Raw genomic sequence first — 21,480 nt, 5'->3', positions numbered from 1 at the left:
AAACCATTGGCATGAGAGACTAATGCCCATTCAAAGTTCATAAGGAATCATTCAAACTAGTCTTCATCTATCGTTTTACAAATTTTCATGACATCCCCCTTTGTCCTCTTTCAGTTGAGCATGATTTTTGTAATGTGAAGCAAGTTTGTGTGTGTGTATATATTTATTTTCTGTTGTTTTGGTTTCCTGTTCTGTTGCTTCTATTTGTGCTAACTTATTTTTGTGGCATTCACACAGTGGACTAAAGAAGACGGAATGCGACAGGCCGCTGTCGCCAATCAGTTCATCCCGTTGAACACCAATCCAAAAGAAGTGCTAGAGATGAGGAATAAGGTACTGTACCTCTGATCAAAGGCTCTTAGATTCCTGTAAATCCATATTTATTGTGATTTTTATGTTTTTGTAGATCCGTGAGCAGAATTTGCAAGACATTAAGACTGCAGGACCTCAGTCTCAGGTTCTGTGTGTTGGATCGGCGGTGGAGCGCAACTTTAACCAGGTCAGTCCTGCAACTTCACTCCTGTCTTGACCTGGAGATTATTATTAGCTCAAATTGGTGAAAATCCCAGAATGTCCCATTTTTATTTCATTTGGTTTGTACATTTATAGGTCCCACAAAGCGGAAACATGAGATATTATTACAGCAGTTTGTCACAGTCAATAATAATTATTATTATTTCAACAAAAAGGGATGTCACAAAATAAAGCACACAGAGTGCATGACCATCCAATCCCCCAATAGTAAAGAATCTTTAAAAAAAAAATCTTAAATCCAGACGTGATTCAGATCACCCCCAAAATCTCATATTGTGTTTCATATTTCCTGGAAGTTTGATTAAAATCTGCTCATAAGCACATTTGTTACGGAGCGAAATTAAATAAACTCTCTTCTCAGTCATCCACTTTCTTTGTCTCTGTGGGTGGAGATGGGACTGCTAACATTCACACACTGAGAAGTTGCAGCCTCGTGACATAGTCAAAAGGATACAAACAACCCCCCAAAATTAAATCACTTGTTCCTTATCCCAAATCTGACATTTTCTAAAAGTTTCATCAAAATGCGCCTATATTTAATCGAGCTTTGTTGCTAACTAATAGACACACAACCTCCTCGCGAAGGTAACAACTCATCATGGTCTACTCCATTCCTGTAGGGCAGTAATTCTCAACCTTTTTTCAGTGAACATTTTTTCATTTTTTCAGTGAACATTTTTTTTTAATTCAAGTACCCCCTAATCAGAGCAACGCATTTTTGGTTGAAAAAAAGAAATGAAGAAGTAAAATACAGCACTATGTCATCAGTTTCTGATTTATTGAATTGTATAACAGTGCAAAATATTGCTCATTTGTAGTGGTCTGTCTTGAACTATTTTGAAAAAATTATATAAAAATAACTAAAAACTTGTTGAAAAATAAACAAGTGATTCAATTATAAATAAGGATTTCTCCATATAGAAGTAATCATCAACTTAAAGTGCCCTCTTTGGGGATTGTAATAGAGATCTATCTGGATTCATGAACTTAATTCTAAACATTTCTTCACAAAAAAATTAATCTTTAACATCAATGTTTATGGAACATGTCCACAAAAAATCCAGCTGTCAACACTGGTTGCATTTATTTTCACAGTTAATGAGCTTACATTCATATTCTTTTGAAGTATTATTCAATAAATATATTTATAAAGGATTTTTGAATTGTTGCTATTTTTAGAATATTAAAAAAAAAATCTCACGTACTCCTTGGCATACCTTCAAGTACCCCCAGGGGTACGCGTACCCCCATTTGAGAACCACTGCTGTAGGGGGTGAGACTGCACATTACGATATGTAAGGCAACTGCCTATTAGGTCCCAATGTAAACAGACAACTAGATGAGGTATTTTATGTCACACGTATTTTAACTGGCAAAAAGTACAAATAATTGCCTCATTTGCACCTCTGTCCTGATCTTGTTTCTAAATCCTGCTATCTACGGAAGACACCACGCGGTGTAAAAATTAGAAGCAACCTAAGGCGGGTCTTTTCGTCTTTATTTTTTAAACTCACCTGAGCACAGTGTTGTCGACTTGGCGATTTTCTCTCTAAATCTAGAATCTTTCCAACTCCTCTTTGTGACTTTCCTTCTCAATCTCGATGTTGGAGATATGAAAGCGCGTAACACTCTGTCCTCAACGTACAAGTGGTGCCTTTCCTCACTGAAAACACACTTTGTTGTACGTTTAAATGCAATGACGATTAAGTCCATTCCATTCTTGACAGAGCAGAGAAGTAATGCAAACCCACTCTGTGCAAAGCTGCCGCTGTTTTTGCCTTGGTTGAGATGTAAATGTTTCATCTCTTTCACGATTCAAATAAAAACAAACCTATTGTTCATGTTAATGAGCCAGTCAATAGATTTGGTTATGAATATCTCAACCGTTCAGTCTTTCGATCAAATTTGATACTCTAACATTGAACAATGATTAACAAATAAAAGTGAATTATATTTATATAGCGCTTTTTTTATCTAGTGACTCAAAGCGCTTTACATAGTGAAACCCAATACTATATCTAATTTTAACTTTTAAACCAGTGTGGGTGGCACTGGGAGCAGGTGGGTAAAGTGTCTTGCCCAAGGACACAACGGCAGTGACTAGGATTGTGGAAGCGGGGATCGAACCTGCAACCCTCAGGTTGCTGGCACGGCCGCTCTACCAACCGAGCTATACCGCCCCCAAAAAAATACAACTAAACTATGAATCAACAAAAGAAAATGGATTTACAGTTCTAATCATAATTAGCTTTTTTTTTTAACTCACACATCTTTTAAGTTTATGGATTGTTGAGAGTTCTACTATTTGCTAATAATTAATACACGAACTGCCGGTTTTGTATGTGTCTGTTTAAAAAAACAAAAACATATGACAATATTCAGACATGATATCTTTAATTTTCCATCTGCATCGAATCCTATCGAAATGTATCGAATCATAATGTTTTAAATAGTATTGTTAGTGAATCATATCGTAACCTATGTATCGAGATTCATATTGAATCAGCTTTTTTTATTGTCACCCACAACACAAAGCTAGGACGTTGATATTTAGCCCCGCTGCATTCTTAAATTGTTCTGCATTGGATCCTCGGTGGTTAAATGTTTGACACCCTTTCTTTACAGTCTTTCATGAAACTGTATATTTAGGATTGAATTTTTTCAATATTGTATCTATTTTGCATAATCCTTAAACACTATATATATATAGTACTAACACTATACTATATAATGGCTATATTCTCTCCAGGTCAGGATCTCTTAAGGCCAAAATGCTGCAATGAGTGAACTATCGTGCATGATCTGGAATGAAAACACTTGTTAAGCAGTTTTTGTTGAGTATAATTTATAGTGGCAGGTGGCACAAACAGTTAGCTTGTGTCCCGCATGTTACCTTCTGACCACAGTGAGTGTCAGTCTAAGGTGAGTTAGAACCCGTCAGCTCAGGTTGTTTATGTTTTTGGATGAGCTTTTTGCAGGTTTCATGGAATGCTGAGCAAAATATCACTCATTCCTTTTTATAGGCTGCGCCTGCATGCATTGATCGCTCCCCTTATGTCGTTAGTGGTTTTTTTCAATTTATTTTCCGGGACAAATGGCAGGAGCCAGATGTGAGAAAATAAATAGGTTAAATATATTTGATTAGTTTGATTTTGAAATCTCACTTTCGCAAGACAAAATAAAACCTTGATTGTTGTGTAAACCGATGCATGGGAACCTGCTTTGCGTTCTCCAGCAGTCCTATCTCCTGTTCTCTCAATGCATGCGTATTCTGCATGTTTGTGTCTATAGAATGGAGCTAACAACTCCTACTTTCACTTGCAATACACTGTAGTCCTCTTAGTTTTATGCCAAATCAACAGCTAAAAAGTAAATAAAGGCCTTATTTCCTCAAATGGTAACCTCTGCTCTAATGGACGCCAATGCCTGCACAAGCAAACGTGGCATCTGTAAAGCTGGCGCTTACAGTGGAGTTTGAAGAAAAATATACTATGGATGTTTTACACTTTGGAATGGCTTGTATTTATATGTGAAGTTATTTTCTTAACCAAAATAATGAACAAATGAAATGAACTACGGATGCTGTCATACAATCTTGAAATGACTAATATTCGGTGAAGATATTTTCCCAACAAAAACAATGAACCAATGATGCAGTCATGAAACCGAGGTGTGGCTTTCAGTTTACAGCATCTAATAGATAGAAACCATTGGTAAGTTGTCTTGTATTTCTCTATCATTTATATGTAGGTAATGCCTTCCAAAGCATCTTAAAAACAGTAAAATCACTTCAACTTTAGGGGCAAAGCCCCCTTGAGATTTGGCTGATATTTTTAAATTCCTCTGTTTGTATTTTACAAACCCCATTCCCATATGAGTTGGGGAATTGTGTTACATGTAAATATAAACGGAATGCAATGATTTGCAAATCCTTTTCAACCCATATTCAATTGAATGCACTAAAAAGACAAGATATTTGATGTTCAAACTCATAAACTTTATTTTTTTTTGCAAACAATAATTAACTTAGAATTTCATGGCGGCAACATGTGCCAACGTAGTTGGGAAAGGGCATGTTCACCACTCTGGTGATATCCTTTGGAGATGGATGTCGGTTTTTGATACAGTACCGTCTGAGGGATTTCTCCAGATTCTCTGAACCTTTTGATGATATTATGGACCGTAGATGTTGAAATCACTAAATTTCTTGCAATTGCACTTTGGAAAACGTTGTTCCTAAACTGTTTGACTATTTGCTCACGCAGTTGTGAACAAAGGGGTGTACCTCGCCCCTTCCTTTCTTGTGAAAGACTGAGCATTTTTTGGGAAGCTGTTTTTATACCCAATCATGGCACCCACCTGTTCTCAATTAGCTTGCACACCTGTGGGATGTTCCAAATAAGTGTTTGATTAGCTTTTTTTCAACTTTATCAGTATTTATCGCCACCTTTCCCAACTTCTCTCTCACTTGTCGCTGGCATGAAATTCTAAAGTTAATGATTATTAGCACAAAAAAAAATGTTTATCAGTTTGAACATCAAATATGTTGTCTTTGTAGCATATTCAACTGAATATGGGTTCAAAATGATTTGCAACTCATTGTATTATGTTTATTTTTACATCTAACACAATTTCCCAACTCATATGGAAACGGGGTTTGTACCTTACCTAACCGGGTTCCCTCATCATAATATAAATCTCCCTCTAAACTAATACACATCTTACCACTCATAGAAGCTTAATGCTCTTTGCACCTAAGTCAATAAACACCCTGACTGCGATATGAGGAAATAAGGTATTTTTCTAAGGGGGTAAAAAGAGCAAACATACATTAATTTGACAATAATGCCGATTCTGCATGTGCATGACTGTAATAAAGATGCATCTGTTTGTCCACGCACGTTATCACCCACTTAAGAGACTGCTAACATGAGTGTGCCCCCTCCCTCGCCCTCACTGGGTTTACGATTGCAGGACGTCCCTCTGTCTGACTGTACAGACACTATTGACGGCCTCGATGCCCCAGAGGGGTCCTATAGTCCTGCTAGATCAATTAGAAAGGTACTTCAAGCTCCAGTCACAAATCTATTACATCACTATGTATGACGAGAATAGCCATGTAGTTAAGAACTGTAAGGATACCATAATGCTTGTTGTAGTTTACAGCAATTGTGTGTGAATTGTCTGTTGTTTGGTTTGTGCTCCATTCCTAGTTGTATCTGCTTGGAATTACTGCTTAACACTAATAACTCCTTTTATGAAATCAAAATTATATACTGTTTATACAGTGGGGCAAAAAAGTATTTAGTCAGCCACCGATTGTGCAAGTTCTCCCACTTAAAATGATAACAGAGGTCTGTAATTTTCATCATAGGTACACTTCAACTGTGAGAGACTGAATGTGCAAAAAAAATCCACAATGTAGGAATTTGAAATAATTTATTTATAAATTATGGTGGAAAATAAATATTTGGTCAACCATTCGAAGCTCTCACTGATGGAAGGAAGTTTTGGCTCAAAATCTCACGATACATGGTCCCATTCATTCTTTCCTTAACACGGATCAATCGTCCTGTCCCCTTAGCAGAAAAACACCCTCAAAGCATGATGTTTGCACCCCCATGCTTCACAGAACTTCACAAAAAGTTATATTTTGGTTTCATCTGACCACATGACATTCTCCCAATCCTCTGCTGTATCATCCATGTATCCATTTTGGTATAAACTCAACTCGTCGTGTTTGGAGGAAGAAGAATACTGAGTTGCATCCCAAGAACACCACACCTACTGTGACGCATGAAGGTGGAAACATCATGCTTTGGGGCTGTTTTTCTGCTAAGGGGACAGGACGATTGATCCGTGTTAAGGAAAGAATGAATGGGGCCATGTATCGTGAGATTTTGAGCCAAAACCTCCTTCCGTCAGTGAGAGCTTTGAATGGTTGACCAAATACTTATTTTCCACCATCATTTACAAATAAATTATTTAAAATTCCTACAATGTGAATTCGTGGATTTTTTTTTCACATTCTGTCTCTCACAGTTGAAGTGTACCTATGATGAAAATTACAGACCTCTGTCATCATTTCAAGTGGGAGAACTCGCACAATTGGTGGCTGACTAAATACTTTTTTGCCCCACTGTATATAAAAAAAGCTACAACTGAGGATGACATTACTTTATACATCATAGCCAATCATAGCAATTCTAAGATAGCATGCAAACGTGGCTATGAGGAATGGTAAGTACTGTGATCATCCAGAGATGCCGGACTCATCTCTCAGTGAAAAGCATGTACAGTTAATGCTCCAATAATGGCACACTTTCGGGGACTCCAGGAGACCTTAATTAAATTTGGATTAATGTGTACAATTTTTGGTGATAAAAACGAAAACAAAATAACGTTTGGAAATGAATGCTTCTCACTGGAGTGTAATGCTTTGCTCTTGCAAAAAAGTTCAAAGTAAGTTAAATGTGAAGAGTTATTACATTACATTATTTTCAATTAGTAAAGGGTGAATCCAGGTTTGTTGGAGATGTTTCACTTTTCAGCCGTGACTGATGAACGACCGACTTGATTGCCAATGGGTTGTCGGGCTGGCCTATGGCCACAAATCAAGGCGATCGACCTATTGGTATGCAAGACGGTATTACAAAGCAGAAAAAAACTACCCAATTGCTGTGTTGCACGTGTCCCCTCAGACTCAAGCACATGCTGGGCCATTCATAGCAATAAATCAATTTAAAGCAGATTAAAAAATGTTGCATATATGAATTTATTTCGTCTGTGGGAGTGGTTCCAAAAGGAATTTGGGTAAACGTTATTTCAGAGTTCTTAAGATAGTCCCATTATAAAGGGAAAAAAGGTTATTAAAACAAACTTAAAGAAAGGTTGCTGCTAGAGGTGGGAATCTTTGGGCACCTTACGATTCGATTAAAAATCGATTATTGATGCATCTTTAATTCATGTGTAGTGATGCAGTTTGACATTTCTTTTTGTTTCACAAAATAAGTGTTTATCATTTGCAACTAAAAAAAACAATGCATTTGTAATAAGACACAGTTAAATTAATTCCCACATTTATTACATTATTGTAAATGTGTGCAAAACTGGACTAGAAGAGCTGTATGAAAAAGGAGCTGGTCGGATCTTTTTGATTGATTGATTGAAACTTTTATTAGTAGATTGCACAGTTCAGTACATATTCCGTACAATTGACCACTAAATGGTAACACCCGAATAAGTTTTTCAACTGGTTTAAGTCGGGGTCCACGTTAATCAATTTATGGTACAAATATATATTATCAGCATAATACAGTCATCACACAAGTTAATCATCAGAGTATATACATTGATTTATTTACATTATTTACAATCCGGGGGGTAGGATGAGGAGTTTTGGTTGATATCAGCACTTCAGTCATCAACAATTGCATCATCAGAGAAATGGACATTGAAACAGTGTAGGTCTTACTTAGTAGGATATGTACAGCGAGCAGAGAACATAGTGAGTTCAGATAGCATAAGAACAAGTATATACATTAGAAATACATTTGATTATTTACATTAGGTTATTTACAATCCGGGTAGATGGGATGTGAATGGAGGAGGGTATTAGTAAAGGGTTAAAGTTGCCTGGAGGTTTTGTTTTAGAGCGGTTTTGAGGTGAGGTGGCTCGTTGCAGTCAGCCAAATTTTTAGAGCTGTCAGCATTACTTTATTTACAATAAATAAATAGATTATTGAGGTTTACTAATCGACTCTGTAATTGTCCATGTCCGTCTAAAAATCGATTATTTCCCCCGCCTCTAGTTGCTGCTGTCACTCTCGTCGACTGGAGCCCAGTCAACAACACGATCAAGTTTGCAGTGACTACTTTGTAAATGTCTGAATCAACTAACTGTAAAAGCTTCTTCATTTCTGCATTTCATGGATTCATATTGATGCACAGATGCAGGGGAGCATGATTTTCAATGGCGAGCATATCTAGCCAGAACAAGGGCACTTGTTGGCCTAAATGAAAGAGGTTTGTTAGCAACAGACGCCTTTAATGACTTGATGCTTATTTTGTGGACCCATCCAAATGTCCAAAAAATAATGTACTTCCATACTTTTATTTTTTGCGAGTGTAGAATCAAGTGGTTGACCACATAGCTTGAAAAGTCCTCTTTGGTGATTTTGAATCTTTTAAATCTTAAGAGTTTATATAAATCCACATAGCGATTTTTTCATGTCTGGTTATTATATTTGTCACAAAACCTTTGAAATACGCTGACTTCTGTGCTGCAGAAATCAAATAAACTAGCCATATTGAATGTTTGCTTTCCACCTGAGCATGTGAAGTAAGGTGGACAGCGTCTCGATCAATTGTTTGCAACCCCGCAATTGTGACCATCGCCAGGGTACACAGGTCAACATTTTAGACCTGAAAAAGCCTTTTGGATGAAAGGTGAAATGTCTTCAACAAACAAGAAGAGTCCAGTTGTCTCAATTTAACTTTTTCTAATTCCAATGAGCTGGATGACAGATAATCTACATCAGGGGTGTCCAAAGTGCTGCTCGTGGACCATTTGTGGTCCCCAGATTGAGTTTTGTTGGCTCGCAGCATATTGTCGAAAAAACAGTGGAAATGTGAGGGGAAAAAAGCGCAAAAAAATCGGAATGTAATGAGAAAAAGCTGAAATTTTCAAGCTAATAACAGTATACTTAGTCACCTATAGCACAAAGTAAACACAAAGTTGTTTTTAAATATACTTGTCATCTGCATTTTAGCATAAAAAAAAGTCTATCTAGGGACAAGCGGTAGAAAATGGATGGATGGAAAAAAATAAGTCTAAATGGCCCCTGCATACTTTTGACTTTTCAGTATGCAGCCTTTGATGGAAAACATTTAGATACCCCCGATCCAAAATACTAGAAGCTATCAAAATAAAACAATAAAAAATAAGATAAAACATATAAACAAAGTTTAGTTAGTTAATTAAAAAATTAAAAAATACTAACATATGAATTCATTGATTAGAAAAATTACAACAATTATAAACAGATGTGTAACTAAACATTAATATTTTCATACAGTTAGAATTTTTGACACTAGCCTATGCGGTTACATCATTGCAATATTGTCACTATTATTATATTCTAACAGGAGAAAAACAAAAACAGTACAAATTATTGAAAAAAAGCAAAAAAAGTCAATGTTATGGGAAAAGACTTAAATTTTCCAACTAATAATTATCAATAAAATACTTGGTCACCTATACCAGTGGTTCTCAACCTTTTTTAAGTGATGTACCCCCTGTGAACATTTTTTAATTCAAGTACCCCCTAATCACAGCAAAGCAATTTTGGTTGAAAAAAAGAGATAAAGGAGTAAAATACAGCACTATGTCATCACTTTGTGATTTATTAAATTGTATAACAGTGCAAAATATTGCTCAAAGATATAAAAATAACTAAAAACTTGTTGAAAAATCAACAAGTGATTCAATTATAAATACAGATTTCTACACATAGAAGTAATCATCAACTTAAAGTGCCCTCTTTGGGGATTGTAATAGAGATCCTTCTGGATTCATGAACTTAATTCCAAACATTTATTCACAAAAAAATAAATTTTTAACATCAATATTTATGGAACATGTCAACAAAAAATCTAGCTGTCAACACTGAATATTGCATTGTTGCATTTCTTTTCACAGTTTATGAACTTACATTCATGTTTTGTTGAAGTATTATTCAATAAATGTATTTATAAATGATTTTAGAAATTGTTTCTATTTTTAGAATACTTAAAAAAATCTAATCTACCCCTTGGCATACGCGTACCCCCATTTGAGAACCACTGACCTATACCACATATCTGACACTAAGTTTTGTCTTTAAATACAGCAAAATGGCCCCCTCATACTTCTGTTTACAGCCTTTGATGGAAAATGTTTGGACACCCCGATCTACACAGACATTATTTTTACAATGATTGAACATGTCATGTTTATTCTAACTACTATTTCCAGCTGATCTGTTTAAAGAAAAAAAAATTGACAGCATTTTGAGCTCTAAATGTTTTCGTCTTTCTTTTCTCATCTTTGCCCTGCAGGGGGAGCTAGTGACCGCATCCAAGGCCATCATTGAAAAGGAGTACCAACCCAAGGTGATCGTCAGCAAGCAGGGCCCCAACCCTTTCAACAAGTTCACCGACCAGGAGCTGGATGAGTATCGCAGGGAAGTGGAGCTGAAACAGAAAGGGACTGAAGGTAAAATGGGTTGTGTTGTATTTGAATGGTTCTGGATAGACGATGATATTTCTCCACGCGCACATGCACCGACCGGCAACATAATTCACAGTGCAGGAGCAATGCGACTCTGCCACGCTCTGTTCTGAAATGGAAAAGTTACCGAAGGTTCAAGCCCCCGATCCCACTCCTCAGCCCTCTGCAACCGACGGCGGCTCCGAGCAGGGCCCATCGACCCTGGGGCCTGCAGATGAGGTCTTCCCCGACTCCCCCCATAAGGAGTTCCACTTCGCCGTGCTGCGAGCTCTCAGCAAGGAGCCAGTAGAAGCAGATCAGGCTCCAGGTACATGAAGCGGAGACGTTTTTTTCGGTGTCGGCCTCCCGTTTCTTCAACAACCAATCCGCAACTCCCCCTCCCCTCTGCTCATCCCCGGCCTACCTCAGTGGGACGCTTGGAGCCCCCCTCCCCACATCCTGCTGTGCCCTCTACTCTCTGGAGGTTTTGGGTCTGCTGCTGCTGTTTGTGTTGTGTCACCACGAGCAACACATTAATCTACCTCCGCTTTAATTTGCTCCCCTCCATCCCCTCATCCGCTCGCTCTGATGTCTGGTGCAAAGACATCCGAGAACTTCCTGCAGTGTGATTGGGCGAGGAGCTGAGGATGCTGAGCGTTAAACAAACAAGGATGCTTGTCCCTTGCATCCAAAAGTGTGTTTTGCTGTGGAGTGCTGTGCTAACCTAATGATTGAAGCTCCATCATCCAATCAGAATAGCCCGAATTTGGAATTTTAATGGTGTGTTTTCTTGCTAACCTGTCCTGGGTCAATCACCTCTTGCTGCTCCTTTAAATTACTTAACTGGTTTGACACTCTTTGTGGATTTTTAAGCATTCGCTCTTTTAAATTATTCTGTTTTTGTCTTGGATTAAGCCATTCATTATTATATAATCTTGTATTTGTTCATTTTAGATCAAGAGCAACTAGCAGAACCCGAGGAGGAAGAGGCCAAAGACCCAAAGGCCACCTGTACACCCCCCAGCACCCCAGTTAGAGCAGAGGAAGGTAGGTTTATCCGGCCTGGTTTAGCATGGGTTCCTACATGGGCCGTCTTCAGCAGTGTCCAGAAGGAATGGAGTCCTCCGATGCATCCGTGTGGCTGTTTTGATGTTTTAATCGCATTACTATTGTGCAGTGTTTGTGTAATAACAGGCCAAGAGGGAGTAGCCCCATGCTGCAAAACAGGGCATTTTTACACGTCGAAAAGCTATTGAGGATACACCACTAACACAAAGGATCAGCTTTAAATTCGTAGTAATCAGGGCGTCCTGTAGTCAAACGAGTGCCATTTGACCAATCCATTGAGGAAATTGCTTGAAACCGAGTTGGCCATACTCTTTTTATACATGACTGAGCAAGTTCTTATTGTTCCTGTTAATCATTCATTCATTGTAAATGTCATGCAACAAGAGGGTAGATGGTAAATTACACGTCATTACTGTAAAGGGGGCTATGTATCAACAAAAACTTACTGCTACTTGGTCAAAGCTAAAGCCTAAACAAAAAAATACCATCTACTCTACAAAAAAATCTAATCGGAACTATGTTCAGGAAGTACAAACCCCGTTTCCATAAGAGTTGGGAAATTGTGTTGGATGTAAATATAAACAGAATACAATGATTTGCAAATCTTTTTCAACACATATTCAGTTGAATGCACTACAAAGACAAGATATTTGATGTTCAAACTCATAAACTTAATTTTTTTGCAAATAATCATTAACTTTTGAATTTGACACGTGACAAAGAAGTTGGGAAAGGTTGCAATATATACTGATAAAGTTGAGGAATGCTCAGCAAACACTTATATGGAACATCCCACAGGTGTGCAGGCTAATTGGGAACAGTTGGGTGCCATGATTGGGTATAAAAGCAGCTTCCATGAAATTCTAAGTAATTCACAAACAAGGATGGGGTGAGGGTCACCACTTTGCAAGCAAATTGTCGAACAGTTTTAGAACAACATTTCTCGATTAGCTATTACAAGTAATTTAGGGATTTTACCATCTACAGTCCGTAAAATCATCAAAAAGTTCAGAGAATCTGCAGAAATCACTGCAGATAAGCGATGATATTACGGACTTTTAATCCCTCAGGCGGTACCGCATCAAAAACCGACATCAGTGTGTAAAGGATATCACCACACGGGCTCAGGAACACTTCATAAAACCACTGTCTGTAACTACAGTTGGTCGCTACATCTGTAAGTGCAAGTTAGAACTCTACTATGCAAAGCCAAACCCATTTATCAACAATATCCTCAAACACCGCCGGCTTGGCTGGGCCCGAGCTCACCCAAGATGGACTGATGCAAAGTGGAAAGGTGTTCTGTGGTCTGACGAGTCCACATTTCAAATTATATTTGGAAACAGAGGACGTGGTGTCCTCCAGAACAAATAGGAAAATAACCATTCGGATTGTTGTAGGCGCAAAGTTCAAAAACCAGCATCTGTGATGGTACGGGGGTGTATTAGTGCTCAAGGCATGGGTAACTTACACATCTGTAAAGGCACCATTAATGCTGAAAGGTCCATACAGGTTTTGGAGCAACATATGTTGTCATCCAAGCAACGTTATCATGGACGCCCCTGCTTATTTCAGCAAGACAAGTGTTACAACAGCGTGGCTTTGTAAAAAAAGAGTGTGGTTACTTTTCTGGCCCGCCTGTGGTCCAGAACTGTCTCCCATCAAAAATGTGTGGCGCATTATGAAGCGTAAAATACGACAGCGGAGACCCCGGACTGTTGAACGACTGAAGCTCTACATAAAACAAGAATGGAAAATAAATCCACTCTCAAAGCTTCAACAATTAGTTTCCTCAGTTCCCAAACGTTTATTGAGTGTTGTTAAAAGAAAAGGCGATGTAACACAGTGGTGAACATGCCATTTCCCAACTAGTTTGGCGCGTGTTACAGCCATGAAATTCTAAGTTTGTTATTATTCGCAAAAAAAAAATACGGTTTATGAGTTTAAACATCTAATATCTTGTCTTTGTAGTGCATTCAATTGAATATGGGTTGAAAAGGATTTGCAAATCCTTATATTCCGTGTATATTTACATCTAACACAATTTCCCAACTCATATGGAAACGGGGTTTGTATATGGTGACGCTTCGCACGTCTAATTTACATATAGTTTAGTTTATTTTGTCTCTTAAAGTGCTCAAAACTTCAGCATATGGAAAATAATAAAACTATAACCATATTGCACAAGACCTTAGCGTGCCTCATGATTGCCTAGTTCCGCACAAATATGCAAAGAATTTAGGTTTTGCTACACTTTTGTGATATTAACTTTGAAAACATGAGGTACATCTGCGACACGACTCGTCCTGTGTTATTCATTAAAGTTGAAATTAAGTATTTTATTGTTTTCACATCTTAACATTAAAAATTATTAACTTATTTTTACAATTTTTTTTTTTTTTTATCCGTTATTTCCTTTGGGCATTGTTGTTTTGTCCCCATTGCATTTCTTGACATTCAAAATTTGTTATTTATTTGTAAGAATTATAGCTTAGAGAAATATTAGCATTTTCTTCCTCTTGGTCTTTATTACTGTTGGATTACACCTACATCGCAGCAGCATCTATAGTTTAACAATAGTTTCGAATTCTCAGAGCATTAAATCCATCACAACTGGACTGTTTGTCTTAGAAGATTGAATACAGTACAACACCAAACGCATCCTAAGTATTTATCCTCTACAGGAGGGGGCATGCCCAGACAAAAACATTTTTTGGCTCTATTTTGGTGCAAAACAAATGCAAAGAGACCTACAGTTGTCGTTCTACTCAACCATAGAGTGAAAACCTTTATATCGGGGCATGCCCCCCCCTGCAGCAGATAAATACTTTGGATCCGGCACCAAACGCTCACATTAGATCTGTCCTGGAAGACGTTTTGCCTCTCATCCGAGCAGGCTTCATCAGTTCATGCTCACAGATTTAGGTTAGGTGCGGGATCCAAAGTATTTATCTTCTACAGGAGGGGGCATGCTTTGACAAAAATGGCTTTTAATTTATTTTGATTAAGATGCAAAGAGAGACCTCTGCCAGTACAATAACAGAGATCTCTCTTCTCTGCACCCTAAAACTGTTGTTTTACACCACAATATAATTAAACCATTTATGTCAGAGCATGCCCCCTCCTGTAGAGGATAAATACTTTGGATCCGGCACCAAGTGCTCAGACGAGACCTGTCCTGGAAGACATATTTTGCCTCTCATCCTAGCAGGCTTCATCGGTTCATGCTCACAGATTTGTATAAGATGGATCTAGTCTGAGCGCTTGGTGCGGAATCCAAAGTATTTATCCTGTATAGGAGGGGACATGCTCTGACGAAAATGGCTTTGACATTATTGTGGTGAAAAACGACAGTGGTTAAAATGCAAAGAGAGATCTCTGCCACCACTATAACGGTGGTTTCTCTTCTTTGCTACGGAACAACTGTTGTTTTGCACCATAATAGAATTAAACTTTTCATGTCAGAGCATGCCCCCTCCTGTAGAGGATAAATACTTTGGATCCGGCACCAAGTGCTCAGACTAGATCTGTCCTAGAATATTTTGCCTCTCATCCTAGCAGGCTTCATCAGTTCATGCTCACAGATTTGTATAAGACAGATCTAGTCTGAGCGATTGGTGCGGAATCCAAAGTATTTATCCTGTATAGAAGGGGACATGCGCTGACGAAAATGGCTTTGGCTTTATTGTTGCGAAAAATGACAGTGGTTAAAATGCAAAGAGAGATCTCTGCCAGCACCATAACGGTGGTTTCTCTTCTTTGCAACGGAACAGCTGTTGTTTTGCACCATAATACAATTAAACTTTTCATGTCAGAGCATGCCCCCTCCTGTAGAGGATAAATACTTTGGATCTAGCACCAAGCGCTCAGACGAGATCTGTCCTCAAGCACGTTTCACCACTCATCCAGCAGGCCTTATAAGTTAATGCTCACAGACTTAGATAAGACAGATCTAGTTTAAGCGCTTGGTGTGGGATCAAAAGTATTTATCTTCTACAGGAAGGGGCATGCCTTGACAAGAATGGCTTGGTTCTATTGTGGTGCGAAAGGATAGTGGTAAATATAAAAACAGAGACCTCTGCCAGCACAGTAACCAAGTTCTCTGTTCTTTGCACCCTTCAGCTGTTGTTTTATACCACAATAGAATGAAACTATTTGTCAGAGAATGACCCCTCTTGTAGATGATAAATACTTTGGATCTGGCACCAAGCGCTCAGTCGAGCTCTGTCCTCAGGCACGTTTCACCTCTCATCCCAGCAGGCTTTATAAGTTAATGCTTACAGATTTAGATAAGACAGATCTAGTTTAAGCGCTTGGTGTGGGATCCAAAGTATTTATCTTCTACAGGAAGGGGCATACCCTGACAAGAATGGCTTGGCTCTATTGTGGTGCAAAAGGATAGTGGTAAATATAAAAACAAAGACCTCCTCCGCCAGCACAGTAACCAAGTTCTCTGTTCTTTGCACCCTTCAGCTGTTGTTTTATACCACAATAGAATGAAACTATTTGTCAGAGAATGGACCCCTCCTGTAGATGATAAATACTTTGGATCTGGCACCAAGCGCTCAGACGAGCTCTGTCCTCAAGCATGTTTCACCTCTCATCCCAGCAGGCTTTATAAGTTAATGCTTACAGATTTAGATAATACAGATCTAGTTTAAGTGCTTGGTGTGGGATCTCAAGTATTTATTTTCTACAGGAGGGGGCATGCCCTGACAAGAATGGCTTGGCTCTATTGTGGCGCAAAAGGATAGTGGTAAATATAAAAACAAAGACCTCCGCCAGGCCAGTAACCAAAGTCTCTGTTCTTTGCACCCTTCAGCTGTCGTTTTATACCACAATAGAATGAAACCATTTGTCAGGGAATGACCCCTCCTGTAGAGGATAAATGCTTTGGATCCAACACCAAGCGCTCAAACAAGATATGTCCTCAAACACGTTTCACCTGTCATCCCAGCAGGTTTCATCAGTTCACAGATTTAGATAGGACAGATCTAGTCTGAGCACTTAGCGCCAGATCCAAAGTATTTATCTTCTCCAGGAGGGGGCATGCCCCAACAAGAATGGCCTGGCTCTATTGTGGTGAAAAAGCTGTCAAATGAAAACCTCTGTCCACTTCTGTAGAGGATAAATACTTTGAATCCGGCACCAAGCGCTCAGACTAGATCTGTCCGAGCATGAATTGCTGAAGCCTGCTGGGTACTTTTAAGACAATCTGTACAGTCCTGTTGTAATCGATGCAATGCCTTGATAATACAATAACCTGGATGAATGAGAATATTCATAGGCACAATAATTCATAATATAAAAGTTATAATTATTTCATTGGGACTTCTGCTAACAATATTTAGCGGTTGTGCAGCTCTGATGTCAGGTGTAATCTAAGAAATGTAATGTTGTTCTATAACATGTCTCTCCTTTACCCCCTTCGCCTCCATCGTCCATCTCGTTGGGGTCCACTAAGAATGGCCAAACGCCATTCTTTTTTCGCCCAATTTTGTTTTCCTTTTGTTTTGTTTTTCATTTTAACACTGTGCCTGTGGTTTGATCTGCATAGACATTTGTTTCTATTTGTGCTTTTTTTTTTCCTTCTTTGTGGCTGCGATTACAATCAAAGGAGAAGGAAATGCAAAAGAGTACCTGTTACCATAGTAAGTACGTACAGTTCCACCCTCCCAATGACCACACCCACACCACCTCCATGCTTGTCTTCTAGCATCCCTTCCCTCTGCATGGCTGTAGTGCTAACGCTGTCTGGACTAACTTCATAGGCCCCGGTTTTGAGATGCCTTTGCCCGGTTTTAAGTCGTTCTCTGACTCCTACTGGATGTGGATGGGTGTTATTTCAGAGGTCCTCCCACTTTTTTATTAGATTCACTTTCACACTGCCTGAAAAAAAGGCGTCAATTTTTCAGAAAAATTCCTGGCTTTTGAGGTAGTATCAGCGCCGTAACAAAGCTCTTTTGATTTTATGTTTGAAAATAAATAATCTTTGTCTTCCTTTTTCACTATCTCTATGCATCACTATCCCTCTACAGGCGTGCGTGCGTCTGCGCGCATATATGTATATATTTATATATATATATATATATATATATACATATATGTATGTATATATATGTGTATATATATATATATTTGTGTATATATGTATATATATATATATTTGTATGTGTGTGTACAGTGTATATGTATATATATATATATATACATATACTTATTTACCTACTCGAAATCAATCTATCTGTCAATCATCTCTACCTCTCATTTATTTTTATTTTTACAGAAGGACATAGTTTTGTATTTCATTATTTTTTCTTATGTTAATATCAGAGTCCCTTCTGCAAAAAAGGTCATCCTTAGAAGCACACACCTTATGGACAGGGACCCACAATAAAAATATACATCATCATACAAAATTCAATACAATACATTTCAAAATCTACCCACCAAATACCCATTTAGAACTTCATTTATAGATAAAAAGGGAATCTTTAAATCCACCAAATCAGTCTCAATATCCTATTATTCAAATTTGATCACAAGGTTGCATCTTAAAGATCTGTGATAATCTCATCATACATATTGTGGTTAAGACCAGTATGTATGTATGCCTCTATATCTGTAACGGTCTATATATTTTTTAATATCTTTCTATATATATACTCTATTGCTATCAATACCTTTATCTATTTCTCTACATACTGTAACTATCTCTATACCTCTATATCAGATGTACGGAACCTATGGCTCTCGAGCCAGATGTGGCTCTTTTGTTAACTGCATCTGGCTCTCAGATAAATCTTAGCTGACATTGCTTAATAAACGATAAGTAATGAATAATTCTTCTGGTAATCACAGTGTTAAAAATAACGTTCAAAATATAAAACATTCTCATGCATTTCAAGAAGTCGCATTGATGGTAAGAAGTATGTTATTTATTATTGGTTAGCTTCAGAATAACGATGTTGTTAAAAATATTAAGAGACTTATTACACTCTAAAAATGTTGGTATTACTTAAAAATGCACGCATTTAGTTGTATTTAGTGTTAAAAAACATATGACTGTCATGAAAATAAATTTTTAAATATTTGGCTTTCATGGCTCTCTCAGCCAAAAATGTTCCCGACCCCTGCTCTATATCAAACTCTACAGTTGTGATCAAAATTATTCAACCCCCACACAATTTTGCTGTTTAACAGGTTGGTCATTTATTCCGCATTTTGTTTATAGTCATATCAAATAAAGATGCATTAAATAGACAAATGCAACTTGAATTAACAACATTATATTTTGTAACATACTAAACAGTGTCATTTCTCTTAATATCCCTCTGACAAAATTATTCAACCCCTTGAAGATCATAACTCTTAAGAACAGAATTTGAATAAGGTCTTTTCAATCAGGTGTTGAAAACACCTGTAGATGTGATTAGAACCATAACGAGCAACAATTAAACTGTTTGAAAAAGACCGTGACGCTCAGCTTCTTGTAGATGGTCAATGGTGTATTTGCAACATGGTGAAGTCCAGGGAGTGGTCAAAGAAGTCAAGAGAGGAGGTAATTTATCTTCATAAGAAAGGATATGGATATAAGAAAATAGCAAAGACATTACACATTCCAAGAGACACAGCTGCGAGCATAATTCGCAAGTTTAAAGCTAAAGGCACAGTGGAAACACTACCTGGGCGTGGTAGAAGGTGGATGCTGTGTGTATTTGAAGCGTACAGTGGTGAAAAACCCCCGAATAACAGCTGAGGAACTACAACAGGACATTGCAGAGGGGGGAACGCAGGTTTCGTCCCAGACAATAAGGCGCGCACTACGAGATGAAGGCCTCCATGCCAGAACTCCCAGGCGCACACAACTTCTGACTACCAGGCACAGGAAAAATAGACTCCAGTATGCCAAAAATCATCTGGACAAACCCCAAAGGTCTTGGGAAACTGTTCTATGGAGTGATGAGACAAAAGTGGAACTCTTTGGGCCTATGAATCAATGTTATGTCTGGAGGAGAAAAAATGAAGCTTACAAAGAGAAGAACACCTCGCCTACTGTTAAGCATGGTGAGGGGTCAATCATGCTCTGGGGCTGTTTCTCTGCCTCAGGTACCAGGAATCTCCAGCGCGTTCCAAGGCATTATGAATTATATTTCCAACCAGGATATATTAGCTGCAAATGTCATGAAGTCAGTGACGAAGCTGAGGCTTGGGAGACGTTGGACCTTCCAACAGGACAACGATCCCAAGCATACCTCCAAGTCAACATCAGAGTGGTTGCAGAAGAAGGGCTGGAAGACTCTGGAGTGGCCTTCACAGTCGCCAGACCTAAATCCTATAGAAAAGCTGTGGTGGGACTTGAAGAAGGCAGTTGCAGCACGCAAGCCCAAGAATATGAATGAACTAGAGACCTTTGCCCAAGAGGAATGGGCTAAAATACCTGTAGATGGTTGCAAGAAGCTTGTGTCCGGTTATGTATCACGTTTGAAGGATGTAATTACTGCCAAAGGGTGTTCTACTAAGTACTAAAGATGCATGTAACTAGGGGGTTGAATCATTTTGTCAATGAGATATTAAGAAAAATGTTCTTTTTTGGTATTTTGTAAAATACGGTGTTACAATTTAAGTTGCATTTGTCTATTTGACACATCTTTATTTGATATGACTACACATCTTTATTTGATATGACTATAAACAAAATAGGCTTCACGGTGGCAGAGGGGTTAGTGCGTCTGCCTCACAATACGAAGGTCCTGCAGTCCTGGGTTCAAATCCAGGCTCGGGATCTTTCTGTGTGGAGTTTGCATGTTCTCCCCGTGAATGCGTGGGTTCCCTCCGGGTACTCCGGCTTCCTCCCACTTCCAAAGACATGCACCTGGGGATAGGTTGATTGGCAACACTAAATTGGCCCTAGTGTGTGAATGTGAGTGTGAATGTTGTCTGTCTATCTGTGTTGGCCCTGCGATGAGGTGGCGACTTGTCCAGGGTGTACCCCGCCTTCCGCCCGATTGTAGCTGAGATAGGCGCCAGCGCCCCCCGCGACCCCGAAAGGGAATAAGCGGTAGAAAATGGATGGATGGATGGATAAACAAAATACGGAATAAATGTCCAACTTGCTAAAACACCAAAATTGTGTGGGGGTTGATTAATTTTGATCACAACTGTATACCGCTCTAAATTGCTATCTGTATACCTCTACTTCTTATCTTTTCTATCCCTATCTATTTGTTTATCTTGTTATATAAATTGAATAATCACATTATTATACAATTACCGTGCATCTAATTTTTTGAGAACAGCATTTGCACGGTAAAGTTCTGCTTGAAAAACCCAGACAAACGCATTAAATAGTAAATGAAAGGGTTTTAATTTTAATTTGTTTACACGTCAACGATATTACAGCATGAAAATGCAAAGATTTCCAAATGGGACCCAAAAATGGACATTTTCCAAAAAAGTTCCCTGTAAATAAACGATGAAAACGGCCACATGTGGGTATAATGTTCCGTGTAGGCCTGTGTGAGTAACCATAGTAACCAAAAGTTAGAAGTAGTTTAAATTTGCTAAAATGTTAATGTGCTGAATAGTCATGCTACCTGCAATCCTGTACTCCCCAACTGACGCAATAC

General features: G+C 38.4%; 1 protein-coding gene across 18 annotated transcripts in view; it reads left to right on the top strand.

Moving 5' to 3' along the window:
• add1 (adducin 1 (alpha)) overlaps window positions 1–21,480 on the top strand; it is a 71,627-nt gene that overhangs the window by 44,844 nt on the left and 5,303 nt on the right. For 4 of the 18 annotated variants that reach the window (XR_009802407.1, XM_061876477.1, XM_061876469.1 and 1 more), the window contains exons 11-16: window positions 238–333; window positions 407–499; window positions 10,633–10,789; window positions 10,881–11,111; window positions 11,738–11,830; window positions 17,469–17,506. Coding sequence is in view for 15 of the 18 variants with exons in the window: in XM_061876477.1 (XP_061732461.1) it covers window positions 238–333; window positions 407–499; window positions 10,633–10,789; window positions 10,881–11,111; window positions 11,738–11,830; window positions 17,469–17,503 (705 nt within the window). In the remaining 3 variants the exon portion in view is untranslated. Of the gene's footprint in view, window positions 1–237; window positions 334–406; window positions 500–5,508; window positions 5,596–10,632; window positions 10,790–10,880; window positions 11,112–11,737; window positions 11,831–17,468; window positions 17,507–21,480 lie in introns of all 18 variants that reach the window. The other 14 variants (XM_061876464.1, XM_061876463.1, XM_061876467.1 and 11 more) reach the window with 6 other exon arrangements.

This window comes from Nerophis ophidion, linkage group LG17, assembly GCF_033978795.1.
Source record: "Nerophis ophidion isolate RoL-2023_Sa linkage group LG17, RoL_Noph_v1.0, whole genome shotgun sequence".
In the NCBI taxonomy this organism is placed as follows: Eukaryota; Metazoa; Chordata; class Actinopteri; order Syngnathiformes; family Syngnathidae; genus Nerophis; species Nerophis ophidion.
Note: the sequence above shows the minus strand (reverse complement) of the source record. Positions and strands in the feature narration are given on the sequence as shown.